Source organism: Oncorhynchus mykiss, chromosome 15 (genome assembly GCF_057628025.1).
Source record: "Oncorhynchus mykiss isolate SJ-2025 chromosome 15, ASM5762802v1, whole genome shotgun sequence".
In the NCBI taxonomy this organism is placed as follows: Eukaryota; Metazoa; Chordata; class Actinopteri; order Salmoniformes; family Salmonidae; genus Oncorhynchus; species Oncorhynchus mykiss.
The window spans coordinates 57,207,279-57,228,612 of NC_143036.1; the positions used below are offsets into that span (position 1 = coordinate 57,207,279).

General features: G+C 44.7%; 1 protein-coding gene across 2 annotated transcripts in view; it reads left to right on the forward strand.

Moving 5' to 3' along the window:
* The first annotated feature begins 1,646 nt into the window (after positions 1–1,646).
* Positions 1,647–21,334, forward strand: part of LOC110490313 (patatin-like phospholipase domain-containing protein 2) — a 31,421-nt gene continuing 11,733 nt past the window's right edge. The window contains exons 1-5 of one of the 2 annotated variants that reach the window (XM_021563627.3): positions 1,647–1,768; positions 1,871–2,339; positions 10,017–10,249; positions 10,561–10,626; positions 14,585–14,794. In XM_021563627.3, the coding sequence (XP_021419302.2) occupies positions 2,153–2,339; positions 10,017–10,249; positions 10,561–10,626; positions 14,585–14,794 (696 nt within the window). In that variant the 5' untranslated portion in view covers positions 1,647–1,768; positions 1,871–2,152. The remainder of the gene's footprint in view (positions 1,769–1,870; positions 2,340–10,016; positions 10,250–10,560; positions 10,627–14,584; positions 14,795–21,334) is intronic. The other variant, XM_036944616.2, reaches the window with a different exon arrangement.

Here is a 21,334-nt window from a genome sequence, read left to right on the forward strand (position 1 = left end):
CGACCAACAGTTATTGTGCTGACGTTGCTTGTGTGCTGACGTTATTGTGTGCTTGAGTGTTGCAACCGAGGACAGACGATTTTTACACACTACTTTTACACACTACTTGCTTCAGCACTCAGCGGTCCCATTCTATGAGCTTGTGTGGCCTACCACTTTGCGGCTGAGCCGTTGTTGCGCTTAGAAGTTTCCACTTCACTATAACAGCACAAACAGTTGACCGGGGCAGCTCTAGCAGGGCAAAAATTTTACTAACTGACTTGATGGAAAGGTGGCATCCTATGACGGTGCCACGTTGAAAGTCACTGAGCTCTTCAGTAAGGCCATTCTACTACCAATGTTTGTCTATGGAGATTGCATGGCTGTGTGCTTGATTTTATACACCCGTCAGCCATAGATGTGGCTGAAATAGCTGAATCCACTCATTTGAAGGCATGTCCACATACTTTTGTATATATATATATATATATATATATATATATATATATATATATATATATATATATATATATATATATATAGCATGGATTGTTCTGCGTTGTGTAATTTAATGAGGACACTGCCACAACTGGAGGTCTACTTGTTGGATTTTTATTTGTCCTGTGCACGAAGAGACAATGTACAAATTGTTAGCCGTTGGCGCAGTCACAGCTCTCAGGTACCAGCGCGAGCACATCTCACTCAAACACTGTCCCAATGTAACCACAAGTTACAATAGGTACCCTAGCTAGCGAGCTCGTTAAAACTTTTGAACATACAATATGTCAAATATAAATATTTAACAAAACGTATGCAACCATAACAGCACATTGTGTAACATTACTACGTTTTTATATTGAAAAGTAGCAGAGCCAAGGGCAACATACCTCGCCAATTGAAGGTCAGGCAAGAGAGAACAATAGGAGGGTATAGTAACACAGATACCCACATGGACCAAACCAAAATATACAACAATTTTACAATCAAGTGTATTTACAATATAGATATGAAAAAGTGTTTGCACACAAAAAATAACATTAGCTATGCAGCTGTAATGAAATAAAAAAAACTCACTCTGAATTATTATTATTAACATCCATCCCCTCTTTACCTGGCCTTTTTAAACTGGTCCTTGTGTGCCACTTGGGGCACAATCTAGGGGAACAACATCACACTGCTACGTATATGTACATTCATTTTGCATTGCGTTGCAGAGCGTTTTGTGTGGTTTTACACGTCGTATTTATCGAACGCATGCATCAAATTTTATGCGTTAATGGCTTGACAGAAGTGGTAGCAGAAGGTGAATGTTGAACTTTTGTTGCACACATATCCATATGGTGCTGCGTACCATTTTGCTCTAGCACTGTAGGTGTGATCGAGGCGTTAGCTTCTTAACGATTTCAAGGCATGCCTTGGAGCTCCTGTATCAAACGTAACATCACTACTTGTTTGATCGAATATGAGTTTCGCAATGATTAGGTTGTTACGAGTATACTTGTTATAAATAGAGCACGTAACATCCCGGCAACTTTGAGAACAAATACTTTATATCGGAGTTGTGTCTGTTGTTCATACGCTTATCTGCCCTCTCATTGGCTAGAATGGTACGACCTGATCTTTCCCCCCTAGGTTTTCCCCCCTGAAAATACGCGATACCGGAAAGTGTTGTGTATTCGCGAACCAAATTCAGGAGGAGCCTGAAGCGCGGGTGGCTTGACTGGGTTTTGCGAGTCTCGGCTCTCTTGACCGCAGTGGACGATATAGACTACTCAAATCGGTTAATAAGGTTCGAGTTGTCATAGTAATAGCAGGCAGGTTAAACAAATATACAGATTATGATATAATAGATATTAATCGAATGCATCTCTCTCATTTATTTCCAATGCAGAGTGTGGGGCGTGGCTCCACCTAAAATAAGACTCTGTCTCCTTATGCAGATTGGCCAGACCTGCCCTCTTCTAGAACCGGGTAGTTCAGCGCACCGGCGATTCACAGTAGATGACTCTCCGTCTCTTCGTACATTGCACAAGAGGAGTAAACTGGCTAGTGCTGTTGTTGACATTCAACCAACACTGAAGGGAACTTGTCAAAAAAGTTAACATTTTGGATTGATCATAACGAGCGCATTTACCCAAACTTGTAGGTCCTCGTTAAAGACTGTCCTCCCGGGATGTTCGACCTAACAAAGGAATGGAATCTGTCGTTCGCCGGCTGCGGGTTCCTGGGGATCTATCACATTGGAGTGGCCAGCTGCCTGTTGGAACAAGCGCCCTACCTCATCAAAGGTGCCACCAAGATTTACGGGGCTTCCGCTGGTTCCCTCTCCGCCTCGATGCTCGCCAGCCAGGCATCCATAGGTAGGCTACAGTACCCTACACTGGCCCTTGATTTCACCGGTCCCTGTCATCAGTTGATTGCCTGGATGGAGACTTTTACGCACAAGGAGTAGTCCTCTCTTTCATGTGTTTAGGGCAACTTCAGATTAGCAGTCTAATTCACTTTAAAGAATAATAACTTGTGGTCTTGAGACATGGGGTGAAATTACTTTAACAATGCTGGAAACTTTGCTCCTATGTAATAGATAGGTTGAATTTAGAATTTTAAAAAAGGCTACACTTTTCTCATGTTAAACTGCAAATGATGTATAATTTGAGCCAAAATACATGCCTGTGTATAAATATGGTAGCCTTCCACTCATTGATCATGTCACACCATTGATATATGTCATCTGGGTCAGTTATAGGACTATTGACCTATTGGTCCTCTGGATCAGGGGCCTCCCAATGGTACTGATGGATCTCGCTGACTTGGGACACACGCAATCACGATTAAGAGCAAATATAACCTTGCATCACATAGAACTGACTTAGAGAGTAGTTCTTAGCTGACTGTCTGTGTGATACCTGGCCTTTTTCCCTCTCTTAATTTTGAACCCTAGAACCTTATAGTCAAGAGACTAAGGAGTAGCCTGCAAGGTTTCTTGGAATCAGTCCATACCTGTCCCAGTTGTATCATGTTTAAATGAGAGCGTGTTAAAGAGGGTGAGAGATTGAAAGAAAGAGTAATAGAGGGAGACATTTTGCTACAACCGCAATAACATCTGCTAAACATGTGTATGTGACCAATACATTTATTTATTTATTTGACTTATAGAGTGAACAGTCAATATAGGGGTCATGAACCTTTTATCACTGTGGGCTTAAACAGGGGTCCGCACAGAGCGTTTCCTGGTAGTCTTAAACAAATCTACTTTGAGACAAGAGTATACACATCACACATGGTTATGGGCTTAAATTGAAGAATTGACCTGCACCATGTATGATTATAGAGTTGAAATGTATTCCATTTTGAGATTGCATCCCAATATTACACTTTATATACACTATATCACAGAAGACTAAAATATAATAAAACACCTGGTTTGTTCATTGAGCTGTACACTAAGGTGACTAGTCAAATATACTCAGCTGGTCACCCTCCAGTGATTTCCCCAACATCTTGTCGACATGTGCCTGGAAAAATTATGCTGATATCTTATACCAATCTGACTGAATGTTCTTTTGTCCATACCCAGGCATCAAAAACCTCTCCAAAATGTACAATTGTGTAAAATCTTTCTGCAGCAATTTTATGGAGAAAAATTACATTATTTGATGTAGACATTACTTTTTTCATGTGTTCATGAATGTCTGTGTTTAGGCTCGGTGGCCAAAAAAACTCTCCAAATACATTTACGGTTTTCTCACTCTCTCTCATCATGTTACAAGCTGACAGGCACAGACCGTAAAAGCCTCAAGCTCACTCAACTACACCTCCCCTTCTCCAACCTCAACCAGATAAGAATGTGGCTCCACTGAGCTGACCAATCAACAGCGAGGAGACTTGACAGGCAATGCACTATTGTGACCCCATCAACGGCAACTTTTATATCACCGACAAGTACATCACCCCATCTAGTGGGGAGGTGTCAATTAAACAGGTCATGACAGTTGAGCTGTGTTGAACATGTAGCTGTACCGAACACAGGCCCACAGCCCATTTGAACTGTTTCAGCTTTACTCAATGTCAATGTTATACAGGCACTACGAATACAGAGCAAACAACAGGCAAGGGAAAGACAGGTAGCCTGAGTTCATGTCACAGTCACAGTTCACAGTTCATAGATATCTATAGATGGTTTTATGTGCATGCAAAGGGGAGCTCTGGTCAGGTACTACGCTGAGGGGAATAATAGTACTTAGTTTTGTGTAATCCGGGGAGAGGTTGTATCACAGAGATTCCTGTAAAGTGAAATACAATTATGTAAATGTCTAGTATTTTTGGTCTTGGATCTTAAAAAGCCCTGGATAGCCTAAAACACTATAAACAGGGGCCCTTATTGGGACCACAATTGCTTGGCAACATATTCAGGATTTCTTTCAAAAGTGAGTCAGTAGGCTATAACAATTGAATAAACTAGATATTCAAAATAGTGTTGTGCTTGCATAGGCTATAAAACGCTAACTCAGCCAGCCAAAAGTACCTGTGGTAGGTGAGAATGGAGGAAAGTGACTGGTGTGGATCAATTGATTCGTCCAGGAGAGAGGTTTCATATGAGCAGGGGTTTGAACATCATTCCTGAAGTAAAATAGATGACGCCAGCAGCTCTTCTTCTTTGTTTGTTGTGTGTTATTTCTTACATCATTAGCCCAGACCGTTTTTTGTGTTATTGCATACAGCCGGAACTAACTTTTTGATATCAGAGCGGCGGTAACTCACCAGCATTACGACCAGAATCAAATAACATGTTATTTGTCACAGCGTCGAATACAACCGGTGTAGACCTTACAGTGAAAGGCTTACTTACAAGCCCATAACCAATAATGCAGTTTAAGAAAAATTATTTACTAAATAAACTAAAGTAAAATATATAATAAAAAGTAACACAATAAAATAAAAATACAGAGGCTATATGCAGGGGGTACCGGTACTGAGTCAATGTGCGGGGGTACCGGTTAGTCGTGGTAATATGTATATGTAGGTAAGGGTACGACTTTCCCAAATTACGACTTTCCCATAATAGATCCTTTGTTCGTACCCCCCAGGGCAAATGAACTTATCCCAGAGGCTGCTCCAAGACGCAGCCAGTGGAGAAGAGTTACTCGGAGTGGGCTTCTAGTCCAACTCAGGGAGTGTGCATACCATCCACCGCTTCCGAGTATAATATTCAGTCCCTGGACAATAAAGTAGATGAGCTCAGGGCGAGGATCTCCTTCCAGAGAGACAACAGGGACTGTAACATACTCTGTTTCACAGAATCATGGCTCTCTCCGGATATACTGTCCCCGTCCATACAGCCATCTGGGTTCTCAGTACATTGCGCAGACAGGAATAAAGAACTCTTTGGGAAAAAGAAAGGCGGTGTTGTATGTTTCATGATTTACTACTCATGGTGTGATTGTGATAACTTACAGAAACTCAAGTCCTTTTGTTCACCCGACCTAGAATAGCTCACAAATCAAATGTAGACCGTATTACCTGCCAAGAGAATTCTCTTCAGTTATGGTCATAGCCGTCACTGGACTTGTAAATCATGCAGTGCCTTGTGTCATCATCACAGATTTTAGAGAAACAAATGTCGGTACATATAAGTGTCTTATATTGTCTGAAGACTTAAATTATTGTTAATATAACTGCACTGTCCAATTTACAGTAGCTATTACTGCCCAAAAATGACATGCTATTGTTTGAGGAGAGCTCCTGACAACAAAACACTTTTGTCACCGCAATAGGTTTGATAAATTCACCTCTGAAGGTGAAATGTGTACTTACATTCTGAAATCTTGCTCTGATTTATCATCCAAAGGGTCCCAGAGATAACATGAAGTGTCGTTTTGTTAGATAAAATCCTTTTTCATATCCTAAAAAGGTCCATATAGCATGCACGATCGATTTTTGTATTTCCACTCGTTCAATTTGCAAAGAAAGTAATCAGTGAAAATCTCACCCTAAACATTGTTTCAACCAGTCAAATTGTGTTCGTATGTATTCATCAGAGATCCTAGAACATAACGAGACTTCACTATATCATTAGGGGTGTAGTATATCCTATAGGACACCATATTTGGTCAGAGAGCGACGCCTTCATGGCACGCCGATGACGCGGGCGGTCTTCACTTGAACGACTCTAACTTTGTCAAATAAGCATCAATCGGGGTCAAAGCTAGCTAGATAGCCAATGAGCTGGGCTTTATGGGAGTATCCATTTTTTTTATATATGAATGCAAATGTATACTTCTCGATTTGCCCAAATGTACCTGGGTGACTCCACACTAAATGTCATGGAGTTCGCTCATGCTTCAAGTTATCCGTCTGAAACTTTGCACATACACTGCTGCCATCTTGTGGACACCATCAGTATTACAACCAGTGATGGCTGAAACAGGGACCTTTCTGTTGCATTTCAAAGATGGTGGTAGAAAAGAAAGTGTTTTTTTCCTTTGTATTTTCTTCTACCATATCTATTGTGTTATTCTCCTACATTCAATTCACATTTCCACAAACTTAAAACTGTGTCCTTTCAAATGGTACCAAGAATATGCATATCATTGCTTTAGGGCCTGAGCTGCAGGCAGATTTGGGTATGTCATTTAGGCTAAAATTGAAAAAAAGGGGGCTATCCTTAAGAAGTTTTAACAAAGCAAATTTGAGGAAAACGCTACCAAAGTTCTATCAACACATTGCCTGAAGTCCTTCCACTTCAAAAACTCTCGACCATTGTTACTCTTCTTTCCGGAATGGCTACAAGGCCCTCCCCCGCCCTCCCTTCGGCTAATCAGATCATGACTCCATTCTGCTCATCCCTTCCTATAGGCAGAAACTCAAACAGGAAGTACCCATGCTAAAGTCTATTCAACGCTGGTCTGACCAATCGGTATCCATGCTTCAAGATTGCTTTGATCACGTGAACTGGGATATGTTCCGGGTTGCCTCTGAGAATTATATTGACATATGCACAGACACAGTGACTGAGTTCATCAGGAAGTGTTCAGGGGATGTTGTTACCACTGTGACTATTAAAACCTACCCAAACCAAAAACCGTGGATAGATGGCAGCATTCGCGCAAAACGGAAACAGCGAACCACCGCATTTAACCACAGCAAGGTGACTGGGAATATGTTAGAATACAAACAGTGTAGTTACTTCCTCCGTAAGGCAATCAAAAAGGCAAAACGTCAATACAGAGACGTATTCTCAATTATATGATTCTCAATTAAATGGCTCAGACATGTGGCAGGGTCTACAGACAATCACGGATTACAAAGGGAAAACCAGCCGCGTCGCAGACACTGACGTCTTGCTCCTGGGCAAGCTGAACACCTTTTTTGCTCTCTTTGAGGATAACACAGTTCCACCGACTGTGGTCTCTCATTGTCCGTGGCCAGTGTGAATAAGACATTTAAGCATGTTAACCCTCGCATGGTTGCTGGCCCAGTCGGCATCCCTAGTCGCGTCCTCAGAGCATGCACAGACCAGCTGCCTGTAATGGTTACGGACATATTCAATCTCTCCCTATCCCAGTCTGCTGTCCACAGACTGTTCCTGTACCCAAGAAAGCAAAGGTAACTGAACTAAATGACTTTAACCCTGTCATCACAAAGTGATGTCTAGTTAAGATCATATAAACCTCCACCTTACCTGACACCCTAGACCCACTTTAATTTGCATACCACCCCAACAGATCCACAGATGATGCAGTCGCTATCGCACTGCACACTGCCATATCCCATCTGGACAAGAGGAATACCTATGTAAGAATGCTGTTCATTGACTATAGCTAAGCCTTCAACACCATACCACCCTCCAAGCTCATCATTAAGCTTGGGCCCTGGGTCTGAACCCCGCCCTGTGTAACTGGGTCCTGGACTTCCTGATGGGACGCCCCCAGGTGGCAAAGGTAGGAAACAACACCTCCACTTCTCTGCTCCTCAACACAGGGGCCCCACAAGGGTGCATTCTCAGTCCCCTCCTGTACGCCCTGTTCACCCATGACTGCATGGCCACACACGCATCCAACTCAATCCTCAAGTTTGCATACGACACAACAGTAGTAGGCCTGATTACCAACAATGGCGAGACACCTCCTCCATGTAGGCTGAGGGCCCTGGTGGAGTGGTGCCAGGAAAATAACCTCTCCCTCAACATCAACAAAATGAAGGAGCCGCAGTGGAGAAGGTGAAAAGCTTCAAGTTCCTCGGCGTACACATCACTGACAATCTGAAATGGTCCACCAACACAGACAGTGTGGTGAAGAAGGTGCAACAGTGCCTCTTCAACCTCAGGAAGCTGAATAAATTTGACTTGGCCCCTACAAACATCAAACTTTTACAGATGCACAATTGAGAGCATCCGGTTGACCTCTATCACCGTGTGGTACGGCAACTGCACTGCCCGCAACCGCAGGGCTCTCCAGAGGGTGGTGCAGTCTGCCCAACACATCACCGGGGGCACACTGCCTGCCCTCTAGGACACCTACAGCACCCGATGTCACATGAAGGCCAAAAGATCATCGAGGACGCTATCATCCAGAAGGCGAGGTCAGTAAAGGTGCATCAAAGTTGGGACTGAGAGCCTGAAAAACAACTTCTATCTCAAGGCCATCAGACTGTTAAATAGCCATCATTAGCCGGCCGACCACCAGGTTACTCAACACTGCACCTTAGAAGCTGCTGCCCTATGTACATAGACATAGAATCACTGGTCACTTTAATAATGGAACCATTTCATATGTATATATTGTATTCTACTGTATTTTAGTCAATGACACTGACATTGCTCCTCCTAATGTTTATCAATTTCTTAATTCCATTCTTTTACTTTTAGATTTCTGTGTATTTTTGTGAGATGTTATATATTACTGCACTGTTGGCGCTAGGAACAAAAGCATTTCGAAACACCCACAATAACATCTGCTAAATGTGTATGTGACCAATAAAATTTGATTTGATTTGAATTATTCAAAAACCAAAAAAAAATAATAAATGCATAAGGACTACACAATATGTGCTTGGTAGCGCCCATGAATGTGTGGTAGCGTTAGCCTGCCAACTAAGACAGATAACATTACCATTGACAACGCTTCCAGTAAAAGATGCACCAAAATGGTTTTGCCGTTGAAGAATCCACGTTGAACAGCTGTTGATTTATGACCGTCAGTGGAGGCTGCTGAGGGGAGGACGGCTCATAATAATGGCTGGGAAAGATGTGTTTGATGTATTTGATACCGTTCCACTGATTCCGCTCCATCCATTACCATAAGCCCATTCTCCCCAATTAAGGTGCCACCAACCTTCTGTGATGACTGTGTTTTCTGAGGGGAGAGAGGCTGATAAAGATCTCAACTGGTGATTTGGCTGGCTGAGGGACTGTTTGACATATATTAATTTGGGTTGGGCCCCCCCAGATAGTATATGAATACATCATAAGCCATGACATTTTTTTTTATTACAGGAAATTTGCTTCACAGCTGCAAAATAATATGCAAAGTATTTAGGGGTAAAAGTGACTAGGCAATCAGAATAGATAATAAACAGACAATAAATCGAGTAGCAGCAGTGTGTGTGTGTGTGTGTGATTGTCGCTGTAGTATGTGTGAGTGTATGGGTGAGTCCAGTGAGTGTGCATAGAGCCAGTGCAAGAGAGTCAGTGCAAAAAAAGTCCGTCACTGCAGATAGTCTTGGTAGCCATTTGATGAACTATTAAATACCTCAGTATTTATTTATCACCAATAGATTTTCTTTACTAGAACACTGTGTATAACAGTCTTCAGATCCATTCCATCCAAGTGTAGATAAGATGAACACACATAACTAGCTCAGTACAGGTGCAAAGCAGTAAATAAGTTAAACCAGTGGAGAAATGTTTTGTGAGCTACAGATCACTGTTTAGTTCCCTTGAGAATCAATCTTCCTTTGAATAAAAAACATCCAATCCCTCCCAATGGAAGGCCCAAACACAACTAACACACTGTCTCTCCGTCTCTCCCCTCCTCAAGCTAAGTGCTGTGAGGATGTGATCGAGACAGTCAAGGAGGCCCGGAAGCGTAACCTGGGTCCCCTCCACCCCTCCTTCAACCCGGTCAAGATCATCAGGTCGGGCCTGGAGCGTGACCTGCCCGCCGACGCGCACACACTCGCCTCCGGGAGGCTGTGTGTGTCACTCACTCGCGTGTCTGATGGACAAAACGTCATCGTGTCCGAGTTCAAGTCCAAGGAGGAGCTCATCCAGGTGAGTGTTCCCACTCAACCCACCTGGGCTGCTATTCACAAAACATATCAGAGTAGAACTGATCTAGGATCAGTTTTGCCACTTAAATCATACTGGATTGGAGTTGGGACCTGATCGTAGATCAGCGCTCCTACTATGAAGCACATTGTGAATATGGGCCCTGAACACCCCTGAGCACTTGAGTGTTTTCATATCCCATACATATTTGTCCTTTCACCTACTGGCCTTGCCATTGACTGTTTACATGAGTTGTATGTAATTTAAACTGGGTTGGACTGTGTAACATCTCTCTCTCTCTGATGTGTCTACAGGCACTGCTGTGTAGCTGTTTCATCCCCATATACTGTGGCCTGATCCCTCCATCCTTCCAAGGAGTGGTAAGTGCCCAAGGCCCTAATGCCTCAACTGCTTTCTTACGTTTCTTTGAACACTGTTTCCTTGTTTTCTAAGAAAAAGCAGCAGATGTTAGACTGGGTTTATTATGGTCTCGTCTCTAATGCCTTTATTGCTCAGGTCATAGTCATAAGGTGGCTAGGTTCAAGTGTAGCGTAATGTTGTGTTTTTCTGTTTGTGTGTATGTCTGTCTGTCGGTCTGTGCATACACTCTGGTACTACCTTACTCTAGGAGCTAATCAGCCCGTGAACCATTTCCCTTGGCAGACCAGTGGTCTATTATATACTTCCAGACTGGTTTCTGGCCTCAGCAGATTGGGACCAGGAAGTCCAGGGTGGCTCCATTCTAAACTGAGTCACTAGGACATAGGAGCACAGTCCTCCAAAACATCAACTACCATGTTATAATGACCTATCAAAGTATTCTCTTTCTCTCTCGTACCATTCTGACTCAGGGGAAGAACTGGCTCAGAGCCAAGTTTACATTGTGACTGAGCACATTAACACACAGACCTGTCTAATATTCCACACCGCCCCTGGTTGCATGCGTTGCAAAATAAATGTACACATGCATGTTATTCAACCATTTCATCTAAACTGCTCGCACGCGTCAATGAGCGTCTGCGTAGCCAGGTTGGCTGCTAACCGCCATGTAAAATCCACAGAAGAAGACTGAAGGAGGAGAGATTACTAGAAACAAACGGTTTCCCCTTTTTAAATGGTGCGAGTAGAGAGAACACGATTATGTGGGACTCAAAATGGGTCCAAATTCTACTAAGATCCAGAAAAAAGCATCTATGTGCATTTCAGGTCAACTAACAACCCAATGTTTTTGCCAACTTCACTGCCAAATTGAGTCTTAATCTGGCTTTGGAACTGGCACTGATATCCTTTTTTCCCTCAGATGGCCAAAGTGTTTTACACAAGAAAAATGTTAATTTTGCACAAATCTGTACTTGAAAAGGAGCTGCATCGTGCAATTACATAAGATTGGCAAAATTGATTAATTCTCCAAATAGTACTGTCGGTCTGTTTGGTCATGATTTGGCAGTGTGGAGATGCTGGCTTAGGGGAAATCTTGTGCTGACACGCCATGCCTAATATGCCCACAAGGAAAATGTTTCCTTGAATATGTCGTATCGTATACATTCGATTTCAGTGATAACCGAGTTGGGTTAAGTGGCACGTTTAAAAAAAAAAAAAAAAATTTAGCAGAAGATCTTTATAATAGATTTTCCAAATACTATTATTTACTTCCTCTCTTCTCAAAATACCTAGCGGTCTCTGTCAGTGCTTAAATGGCCTATGTGCTATATCTATTTCGGTCTCGGGCACAGGGCTGTTGAAAGAGAGCAACCCTCTACATATTTTACTGGTTCGTGACTCACTGACACCTCCCCCGGTTAGAGGGGAATAAAACAGCTCAGAATCAACACGCACAGGAACTTTAATCATACACAGGAGAAGATGTACATGGGTATGGTTCTGTAATGGACTGAAATAGAGAGGGAGTAAATATGCTATACAGGAGACAAATACACTGTCCTGAATAGATATGTTCAGAGTACGATAGAATGAGATATGGTATAGAACAACAAGGACTGTATCTAATAATGACTTAATAACCATGCATTACATAGTAACACCAGATTAATGACGAGCGTGACAATAGCACAGTAAGAATGATGACAAGGACTGTATATTATACAAATAGTATCCTATTTCACAGCAACACACAAGAGCAAGGACTCATTGCATACATTATCAGTAGTAACATAATAACAGGAATGAGAACTACATGGAATAGTGCTATTCTAGCACATACTACAATGACAACAGCGACATCAACTTACTTTGTAGTCACAAATCGAATGCACATCTGTTCACCTGCACTCGCAGACTGGAATAACACAGTTTAGTTACAGGGCAATATTTACTCCCTTGGAGAGTGTGGGTCAGGCTGGCAAGCCAATCAGGGCCTGGAGAGACTGCATGGCTAGAGCGTGCACAGGGTTGAGACACATGGCTACTGTCTGATTGGCTGAAGCCATGAGCTGGAGGAGATATTGATATCTTAGGTGAGGGGGAGAAAGGGTGAGGATGGGTGAAATTCAGCGTGGCTCCAGAAAGGGAATTAACAAATACTTACACAAAACAGTGAGATAGTGCCCTTGGCAGGGGGATGCTGTAACAGCTACAGTGGGGCAAAAAAGTATTTAGTCAGCCACCAATTGTGCAAGTTCTCCCACTTAAAAATATGAGACGCCTGTAATTTTCATCATAGGTACACTTCAACTATGACAGATAAAATGAGAAAAAAAAATCCAGAAAATCACATTGTAGGATTTTTAATGAATGTATTTACAAATGATGGTGGAAAATAAGTATTTGGTCAATAACAAAAGTTTCTCAATACTTTGTTATATACCCTTTGTTGGCAATGACAGAGGTCAAATGTCTTCACAAGGTTTTCACACACTGTTGCTGGTATTTTGGCCCATTCCTCCATGCAGATCTCCTCTAGAGCAGTGGTGTTTTGGGGCTGTTGCTGGGCAACACGGACTTTCAACTCCCTCCAAAGATTTTCCATGGGGTTGAGATCTGGAGACTGGCTAGGCCACTCCAGGACCTTGAAATGCTTCTTACGAAGCCACTCCTTCGTTGCCCGGGCGGTGTGTTTGGGATCATTGTCATGCTGAAAGACCCAGCCACGCTTCTTCTTCAATGCCCTTGCTGATGAAAGGTTTTAACTTAAAATCTCACGATACATGGCCCCATTCATTCTTTCCTCTACACGCATCAGTCGTCCTGGTCCCTTTGCAGAAAAACAGCCCCAAAGCATGATGTTTACACCCCCATGCTTCACAGTAGGTATGGTGTTCTATGGATGCAACTCAGCATTCTTTGTCCTCCAAACACAACGAGTTGAGTTTTTACCAAAAAGTTATATTTTGGTTTCATCTGACCATATGACATTCTCCCAATCTTCTTCTGGATCATCCAAATGCTCTCTAGCAAACTTCAGACGGGCCTGGACATGTACTGGCTTAAGCAGGGGGACACGTCTGGCACTGCACGATTTGAGTCCCTGGCGGCGTAGTGTGTTACTGATGGTAGAGCCCCAGATCGAGGAAGATTATCAGTGGTCTTGTATGTCTTCCATTTCCTAATAATTGCTCCCACAGTTGATTTCTTCAAACCAAGCTGCTTACCTATTGCAGATTCAGTCTTCCCAGCCTGGTGCAGGTCTACAATTTTGTTTCTGGTGTCCTTTGACAGCTCTTTGGTCTTGGCCATAGTGGAGTTTGGAGTGTGACTGTTTGAGGTTGTGGACAGGTGTCTTTTATACTGATAACAAGTTCAAACAGGTGCCATTAATACAGGTAACAAGTGGAGGACAGAGGAGCCTCTTAAAGAAGAAGTTACAGGTCTGTGAGAGCCAGAAATCTTGCTTGTTTGTAGGTGACCAAATACTTATTTTCCACCATAATTTGCAAATAAATTCATTAAAAATCCTACAATGTGGTTTTCTGGATTTTTTTTCTAATTTTGTCTGTCATAGTTGAAGTGTACCTATGATGAAAATTACAGGCCTCTCATCTTTTTAAGTGGGAGAACTTGCACAATTGGTGGCTGACTAAATACTTTTTTCCCCCACTGTATATTGAAGTGTCTTACCCCTTGGAGAAGATTTGTCTGGCATTCATTCTAAGTTGATAGCCTTTACACAGTATAAGAGATGTAGAGCAGTCATATCTGTCAGCCCTGAGACATCTTGACCACAGTATGTCTGGGGTCTTGTTCTGTGGAGAGGCTGTGGTCCTGATGTAAGGAAATAGTGAAACAGGCTTGTTTGAATTTGTGCATGGGTCCAAAAACACCCAATTATTCTCACTTTCTCGCTCTCTTCCTCCTCCCTGTCTCCCCCTCTTCTCTCTGTAGCGTTACGTGGATGGGGGAATAAGTGACAACCTTCCTCAGTCGGAGCTGAAGAACACCATCAGCATCTCTCCGTTTTCGGGCGAAAGTGACATCTGTCCACGGGACACCTCCTTCAACTTCCACGAGCTTCGTCTCACCAATACCTCCATCCGGTTGAACCTGAGCAACATGTACCGCCTCAGCAAGGCCCTGTTCCCCCCAGAACCCAAGGTCCACACTTAGCACCTTTGTTTCTATCTAGAACCTAGAATGGATCTTCGGCTGTCCACATAGGACTCTTTGAAGAACCCTTTTTAGTTCCAAGTAGAACCTTTTTTGGTTCCATGTAGAACCCTTTCCACAGAGGGTTTGACCTGGAACCAAAAAGGGTTCTCCTAAGAACCACTCTAGGAGTGGTGGACGCCCGCTATGACTGCTTACCAATGCGTTATTTATGGGTTATGAATGTGTTAGGGAGTCGTTATGTAGGCCCTGTTGCCAAAGGTAGGATGGAGGATCAGGATGCTCCTTAGTCCCATTCATTAGACGTGGTTGTTTATGCCTGATTGTAAATGTCTTATGTATGGGTTATGAATGTAATATTAAATGTTTGGGTTACGGTATGTAACCCCGGTTTCCTGAGGGAGACATCTCACTATGGGACACGCCTTCTTCGGCGGGTCATTGGTTGAAGCCTTATTCAATCACGCCTAACAGGCCAATCAGAGCTTTGTGGGTGTATGCCTTGCATGTCTATATAACACCCTGTACTGATCTGGGTTCCTCATTCTAAGAATTACCTCTTACACAAGTCGTGCAAGAGGGGCAATCTGGGGATTTGTCTCCCTCATCGCCTACACTGAACTGGGCTTAAATACGGTAACCCAAAGTTTTCTTTCAGTCGACTCGGTTCGACATCTCACTATGGGATACTTGCAAAACACACCGATTGCCAGTAGTCAGTTTCCTGAGAAGCCTGTTTCGGTACATGGTAATGTACCTGATCCATCCTACTCAGCTCCAGCACCAAGGACTGTGTGTGCCAGGGAGGGCACAGTAACGTCCAGGTGATAGAACCTCACTATCCACCACACAAATCTCCAAGACGGAGATGCCTCTGAACAGTGCCCATAATGTGGCAATTCCTATAGTGGAATGTGCCCAGACACCCAGGGGAGACTGCAATCCCCGACAACTGTACGCCTTGGTGATTACCCAATGGGAGACATGTTGTTTGGGCAAAGCCCTAACCCGAGCAGGGTTGGTGAAGCAAAAAAACAGTTGATCACAACTCCAGAATGGCCTATTACTGTCTATGTAATTGCGCAGTGAGCGTGCCGGACACAACGCGTTAATGCTAATCTGGAGAAGAGAACAGCGGATTGTGGAAGGGAAAGAGGTCAGTGGATTGACTACTATAAGCCATGGCAATGACCTTAGGAATAAACGCAGCGTTAGGACATATCATAACCTTAGAGTAGTCAGGGGCAAACTGAGTGCATAAAGAATGAACCGAGCACGCATGTAGGTATCTACCACATTGCCCTTGTCGAGAAATTCCTGTAGGAAGGAGCGAACGGCAGTGATGGAACACTGAAAGAACACCAACTCTCGTCTCTAACACAACCTCTCGAATCCCACCATGGTTGCGCGTACAGGAGAGGTACAATCTCCGCCAGCCATGGCTTCCCGGGCACTGCAGAGCTATCAGGATGAGAGATAGACCATTTGCTCTCACTCTGTCCAGAGTAGGTGGGGTCAGGCCCATTTGGAGGGAAGGCATACAGAAGCACGTCTGGCCACTTGTGGGCCAGCGCGTCCACGCCTAGAAGAGCATTGTGATCTCTCATCGCAAAAAACAAGCGACAGTGCACATTGTCCTGCGATGCGTACAGATTAACGGCAGCCCTTCCGTAACGCCCCGACACCTCCTTGACGACTTCGGGATGATGTAACCACTCCCCTGGTAGGGGGTTCCCCCCGACAGTAAATCCGCACTTCAGTTTAGTCTACCTGGCTGGCACGTGTTGCTCCAAGACACAACAGATGGTCGCTGCTCCATAGCAAGAGCTCTCTCGCCAGAGAGTGAAGTTGAGAATGTTCCTCCTTGGCAGTTGATATATGCCACCGTAGACATATTGTCGGACCTGACCAGGACATTTTGGCCCTGTAAGAATGGACGGAAGTGCCTGAGGGCTAGTAACACAGTGTAGAGCTCAAAAACGTTGATATGGGCTGTACTCAGAGTCTGACCATACGCTGTTCACCGTACGCCCTTTGTGGACTGCCCCCATCCCTGTAGTGATGCATCCATTGTCACTTCTTTACGCGTGAACACTCTCCCAGTAGGGCAGCCCCACGTCAATAGGGTTGGGTCTTTCCAGCATTGAAGTGCCGATATACACTTTGCAGAGAGAAGCATGCGCCTGTGCCGATGGAGAAACGTGTCCTGGTGAAGTGAGGTCACCCATTGCTGGAAGTCTCTCATGAGGAGACCAAGCGGAACTGCCACAATCATGGAGACCATGAGCCCAAGAAGCCTCAGACACATCCATTACGTGACTGATGTTCCTGGGCAAAACACAGAGGCAGTGGCGAAAAGCCTTTGCTGTCTCCACGGTGAGGGCTGCTCAACAGGATACAGTCCAGAGACAATCCCTAAAATATTTCTGCTGGGTCAGGTAGAGTAAGATTTTGGCACGATTTATCCTGAAGCCTAGAGTGAGTAGGCACGACAACAGCAGGGCTGTGTGCTCCACTGCCTCCGCCCGAGGGTCCGCGCAGATCAACCTTTCAGATCAACCAGTCATTCGAAATCTGTAGACTTTCAGATGCTTGTTGAAGTGCTATAAATCCAGGATCCCCCTTTTTTTGGGGGGGGGGGGGGGGGTGCAAGAAATACCGTCTGAATAAGCCCAGGTGAGCTTCCTCCCTCAGCACCACGCATATGGCTCCCTTGGCCAACAGAGACTGTATCTCATCCCTAAGGTCTCGGGCAGCTTCCCCCTGTGCAGTGGACATGAAACGCTGGGGGACCCCTGCGAATTGTAGTCTGTACCCCTGGTCTACGGTGCGTGGAACCCAAGGGGAGACTGCACACGCATGCCACTGCTCTCTGTCAGAAGTAAGGGAACCCGCCTGTCCCCTGGGGGGGACGGGGAGCTCTGTGGCAGTCACCCCACTGGGGCACATCCGCAGGTTGATGGTTTTGCATGGGAACATTCTGAACCATCACCCTCGGACCATGGGCCTGGATGTGATGGGAACTCTTTATTTGAGAACTGTACTTGGGGAAGAGTAGTGTTGACCCACCCCAATGAGGGCTTATGGGTCTTGAGGGGGGCTCCTGTGCTACACCTATACCATGTGTAAACAAGCTTGTGGGACTTGACGCAGGACTCCCGAGAAGACTCTGGTCATTAAGGTCAAAGGAACTCTTCCGGATCTTCGAGCACTAGGTGTGCCGCTTCTTCCCCTTCCCTCTGGATGAAGCTGAGGGTGTCTCCGTTGCTTGGAGTGATGCCTGTGCCCTGAGGCACTGCGTTGCTGGTGAGCATACTGTGTCTGTCCTTGGGTCGTAAATGCAGGAGAAGCCTGCTGAGGCTTCTTAGGGATCCTCCAGTTCTGGGAGGGAAGGCTCATGTTGACGACCTGGGCAAACGTGGGCTTCTGCGGTTTCAGGGATTGTTTCTGTGGTAACAGAAAGTGCCTCAGTCTCCTTTTTCTTAGAGTCAAACCTGGCCTGTATCTCATATAAGGCTGGTCCAAAAAGTCTGGTGGGATCAATCTGTCCATTGAGAATCTTTCCCTTCTCCCTCTGACACCCATGCGTTGTTCAGCCAGAGGGCTCTCTGGCCAGCGGTCGCGTGCGCAGTACACTTGAGTGTGCTGGTGGTATGGTCGGCATGGTGACTTAGCTCCATTAGCTTCTCCCGGTCGACGGTGCCACCGTTCGCCATGGAGTTGCATAGCTCTCTAACCTGCACCACCATGTAGACGGAAATGAGGGCAGCTGCGTTCACAGAGCGTCCCACATGCACTGCAGATCTGTAGATTCTCTCATACACAAATGCTGACCTTGACTTTGTTGTCCTTAAGCCATTTTGCCACAACTTTGGAAGTATGCTTGAGGTCATTGTCCATTTGGAAGACCCATTTGCGACCAGGCATTAACTTCCTGACTGATGTCTTGAGATGTTGCTTCAATATATCCACATAATTTTCCTGGCTCATGATGCCATCTGTTTTGTGAAATGCACAAGTCCCTCCTGCAGCAAAGAACCCCCACAACATGATTATGCCACCCCCGTGCTTCATGGTTGTGATGGTGTTCTTTGGCTTGCAAGCCTCCCCCTTTTTCCTACAAACATAACAATGGTCATTATGGCCAAACAATTCTATTTTTGTTTTATCAGACCAGAGGACATTTCTCCAAAAAGTATGATCTTTGTCCCCATGTGCAGTTGCAAACCATAGTCTGGCTTTTTGATGGCGGTTTTGGTGCAGTGGCTTCTTCCTTGCTGAGTGGCCTTTTAGGTTATGTCGATATAGGACTCGTTTTACTGTGGATATAGATACTTTTGTACCTGTTTCTTCCAGCATCTTCACAAGGTCCTTTGCTGTTGTTCTGGGATTGATTTTCACTTTTCGCACCAAAGTATGTTCAACTCTAGGAGACTGAGCGGTATGACGGTTGCGTGGTCCCATGGTGTTTATACTTGCGTACTATTGTTTGTACAGATGAACGTGGGACCTTCATGCGTTTGGAAATTGCTCCCAAGGATGAACCAGACTTGTGGAGGTCTACAATTTTTCTGAGGTCTTGGCTGATTTCTTTTGATTTTCCCATGATGTCAAGCAAAGTGGCACTGAGTTTGAAGGTAGGCCTTGAAATAAATCCACAGATATACCTCCAATTGACTTCTGGATATCAGGACAGCGATCCCTCACCTCAGATTAGACAAAGATTTCTTCAACAACAACAACAAGCAGGACTCACACGATATTCTCCAAACACCCCACAGGACAGCTCAATTATTCGCAAAAGGAAGCGACGAAGACCCAGATGCTGACCCGCAGAAGGCAACTAGGAAAGCTGCCGTTACCGTCAATATTACTCGCCAACGTGCAATCATTGGACAATAAACTAGACAAGGTACAATCACGAATATCCTACCAACGGGACATCAGAAACTGTAATATCCTATGCTTCACGGAATCGTGGCTGAATGACGACCATGGATATTCAGCTAGCGGGACACACGCTGTACCGGCAGGATAGAACGGCACACACTGGTAAGACGAGGGGGGGCGGTCTGTGCATATTTGTAAACAACAGCTGGTGCACGAAATCTAAGGAAGTCTCTAGATTTTGCTCGCCTGAAGTAGAGTATATTGTGATAAACTGCAGGCCACACTACTTGCCTAGACAGTTCTCAGCTATACTTTTCGTGGCTGTTTATTTACCACCACAGACAGATGCTGGCATGAAGACCGCACTCAGTCCGCTGTATAAGGAAATAAGCAAACAGGAAACCACTCACCCAGCGCTCCTAGTGGCCGGAGACTTTAATGCAGGGAAACCTAAATCAGTTCTACCAAATCTCTATCAACATGTTAAATGTGCAACCAGAGGGAAAACCATTTCTAGATCACCTGTACTCCACACACAGAGATGCGTACAAAGCTCTCCCTAGCCCTCCATTTGGTAAATCTGACCAGAACTCTATCCTCCTGATTCCTGCTTACAAGCAAAAATGAAAGCAGGAAGCACCAGTGACTCGGTCTATTAAAAAAAAGGTCAGATGAAGCAGATGTTAAACTACAGGACTGCTTTGCTATCACAGACTGGAACATGTTCCGAGATTCTTCCGATGACATTGAGGAATACACCACATCAGTCACTGGCTTTATCAATAAGTGCATTGAGGACATTGTCCCCACATTGACTGTACGTACATACCCCAACCAGAAGCCAAGGATTACAGGCAACATTCGCACTGAGCTAAAGGGTAGAGCTGCCGCTTTCAAGATGCAGGACTCTAACCCGGAAGCTGACAAGAAATCCCGGAATGCCCTGCGATGAACCATCAAACAGGCAAAGTGTCAATACAGGGATAAGATTGAATCATACTACACCGGCTCCAATGCTCGTTGGATGTGGCAGGTCTTGCAAACTATTACAGACTACAAAGGGAAGCACAGCTGCGAGCTGCCCAGTGACACGAGCCTACCAGATTAATTAAATCACTTCTATGCTCGCTTCGAGGCAAGCAACACTGAGGCATGCATGAGAGCATCAGCTGTTCCGGACGACTGTGTGATCACTCTCTCCGTAGCCGACGTGAGTAAGACCTTTAAACAGGTCAACATACACAAGGCTGCGGGGCCAGATGGATTACCAGGACGTGTGCTCCGGGTATGTGCTGACCAACTGGCAGGTGTCTTCACTGACATTTTCAGCATGTCCCTGATTGAGTCTGTAATACCAACATGCTTTAAGCAGACCACCATAGTCCCTGTGCCCAAGAACACAAAGGCAACCTGCCTAAATGACTACAGACCCGTAGCACTCACGTCCGTATCCATGAAGTGCTTTGAAAGGCTGGTAATGGCTCACATCAACAACATTATCCCAGAAACCCTAGACCCACTCCAATTTACATACCGCCCTAACAGATCCACAGATGATGCAATCTCTATTGCACTCCACACTGCCCTTTCCCATCTGGACAAAAGGAACACCTATGCGAGAATGCTGTTCATTGACTA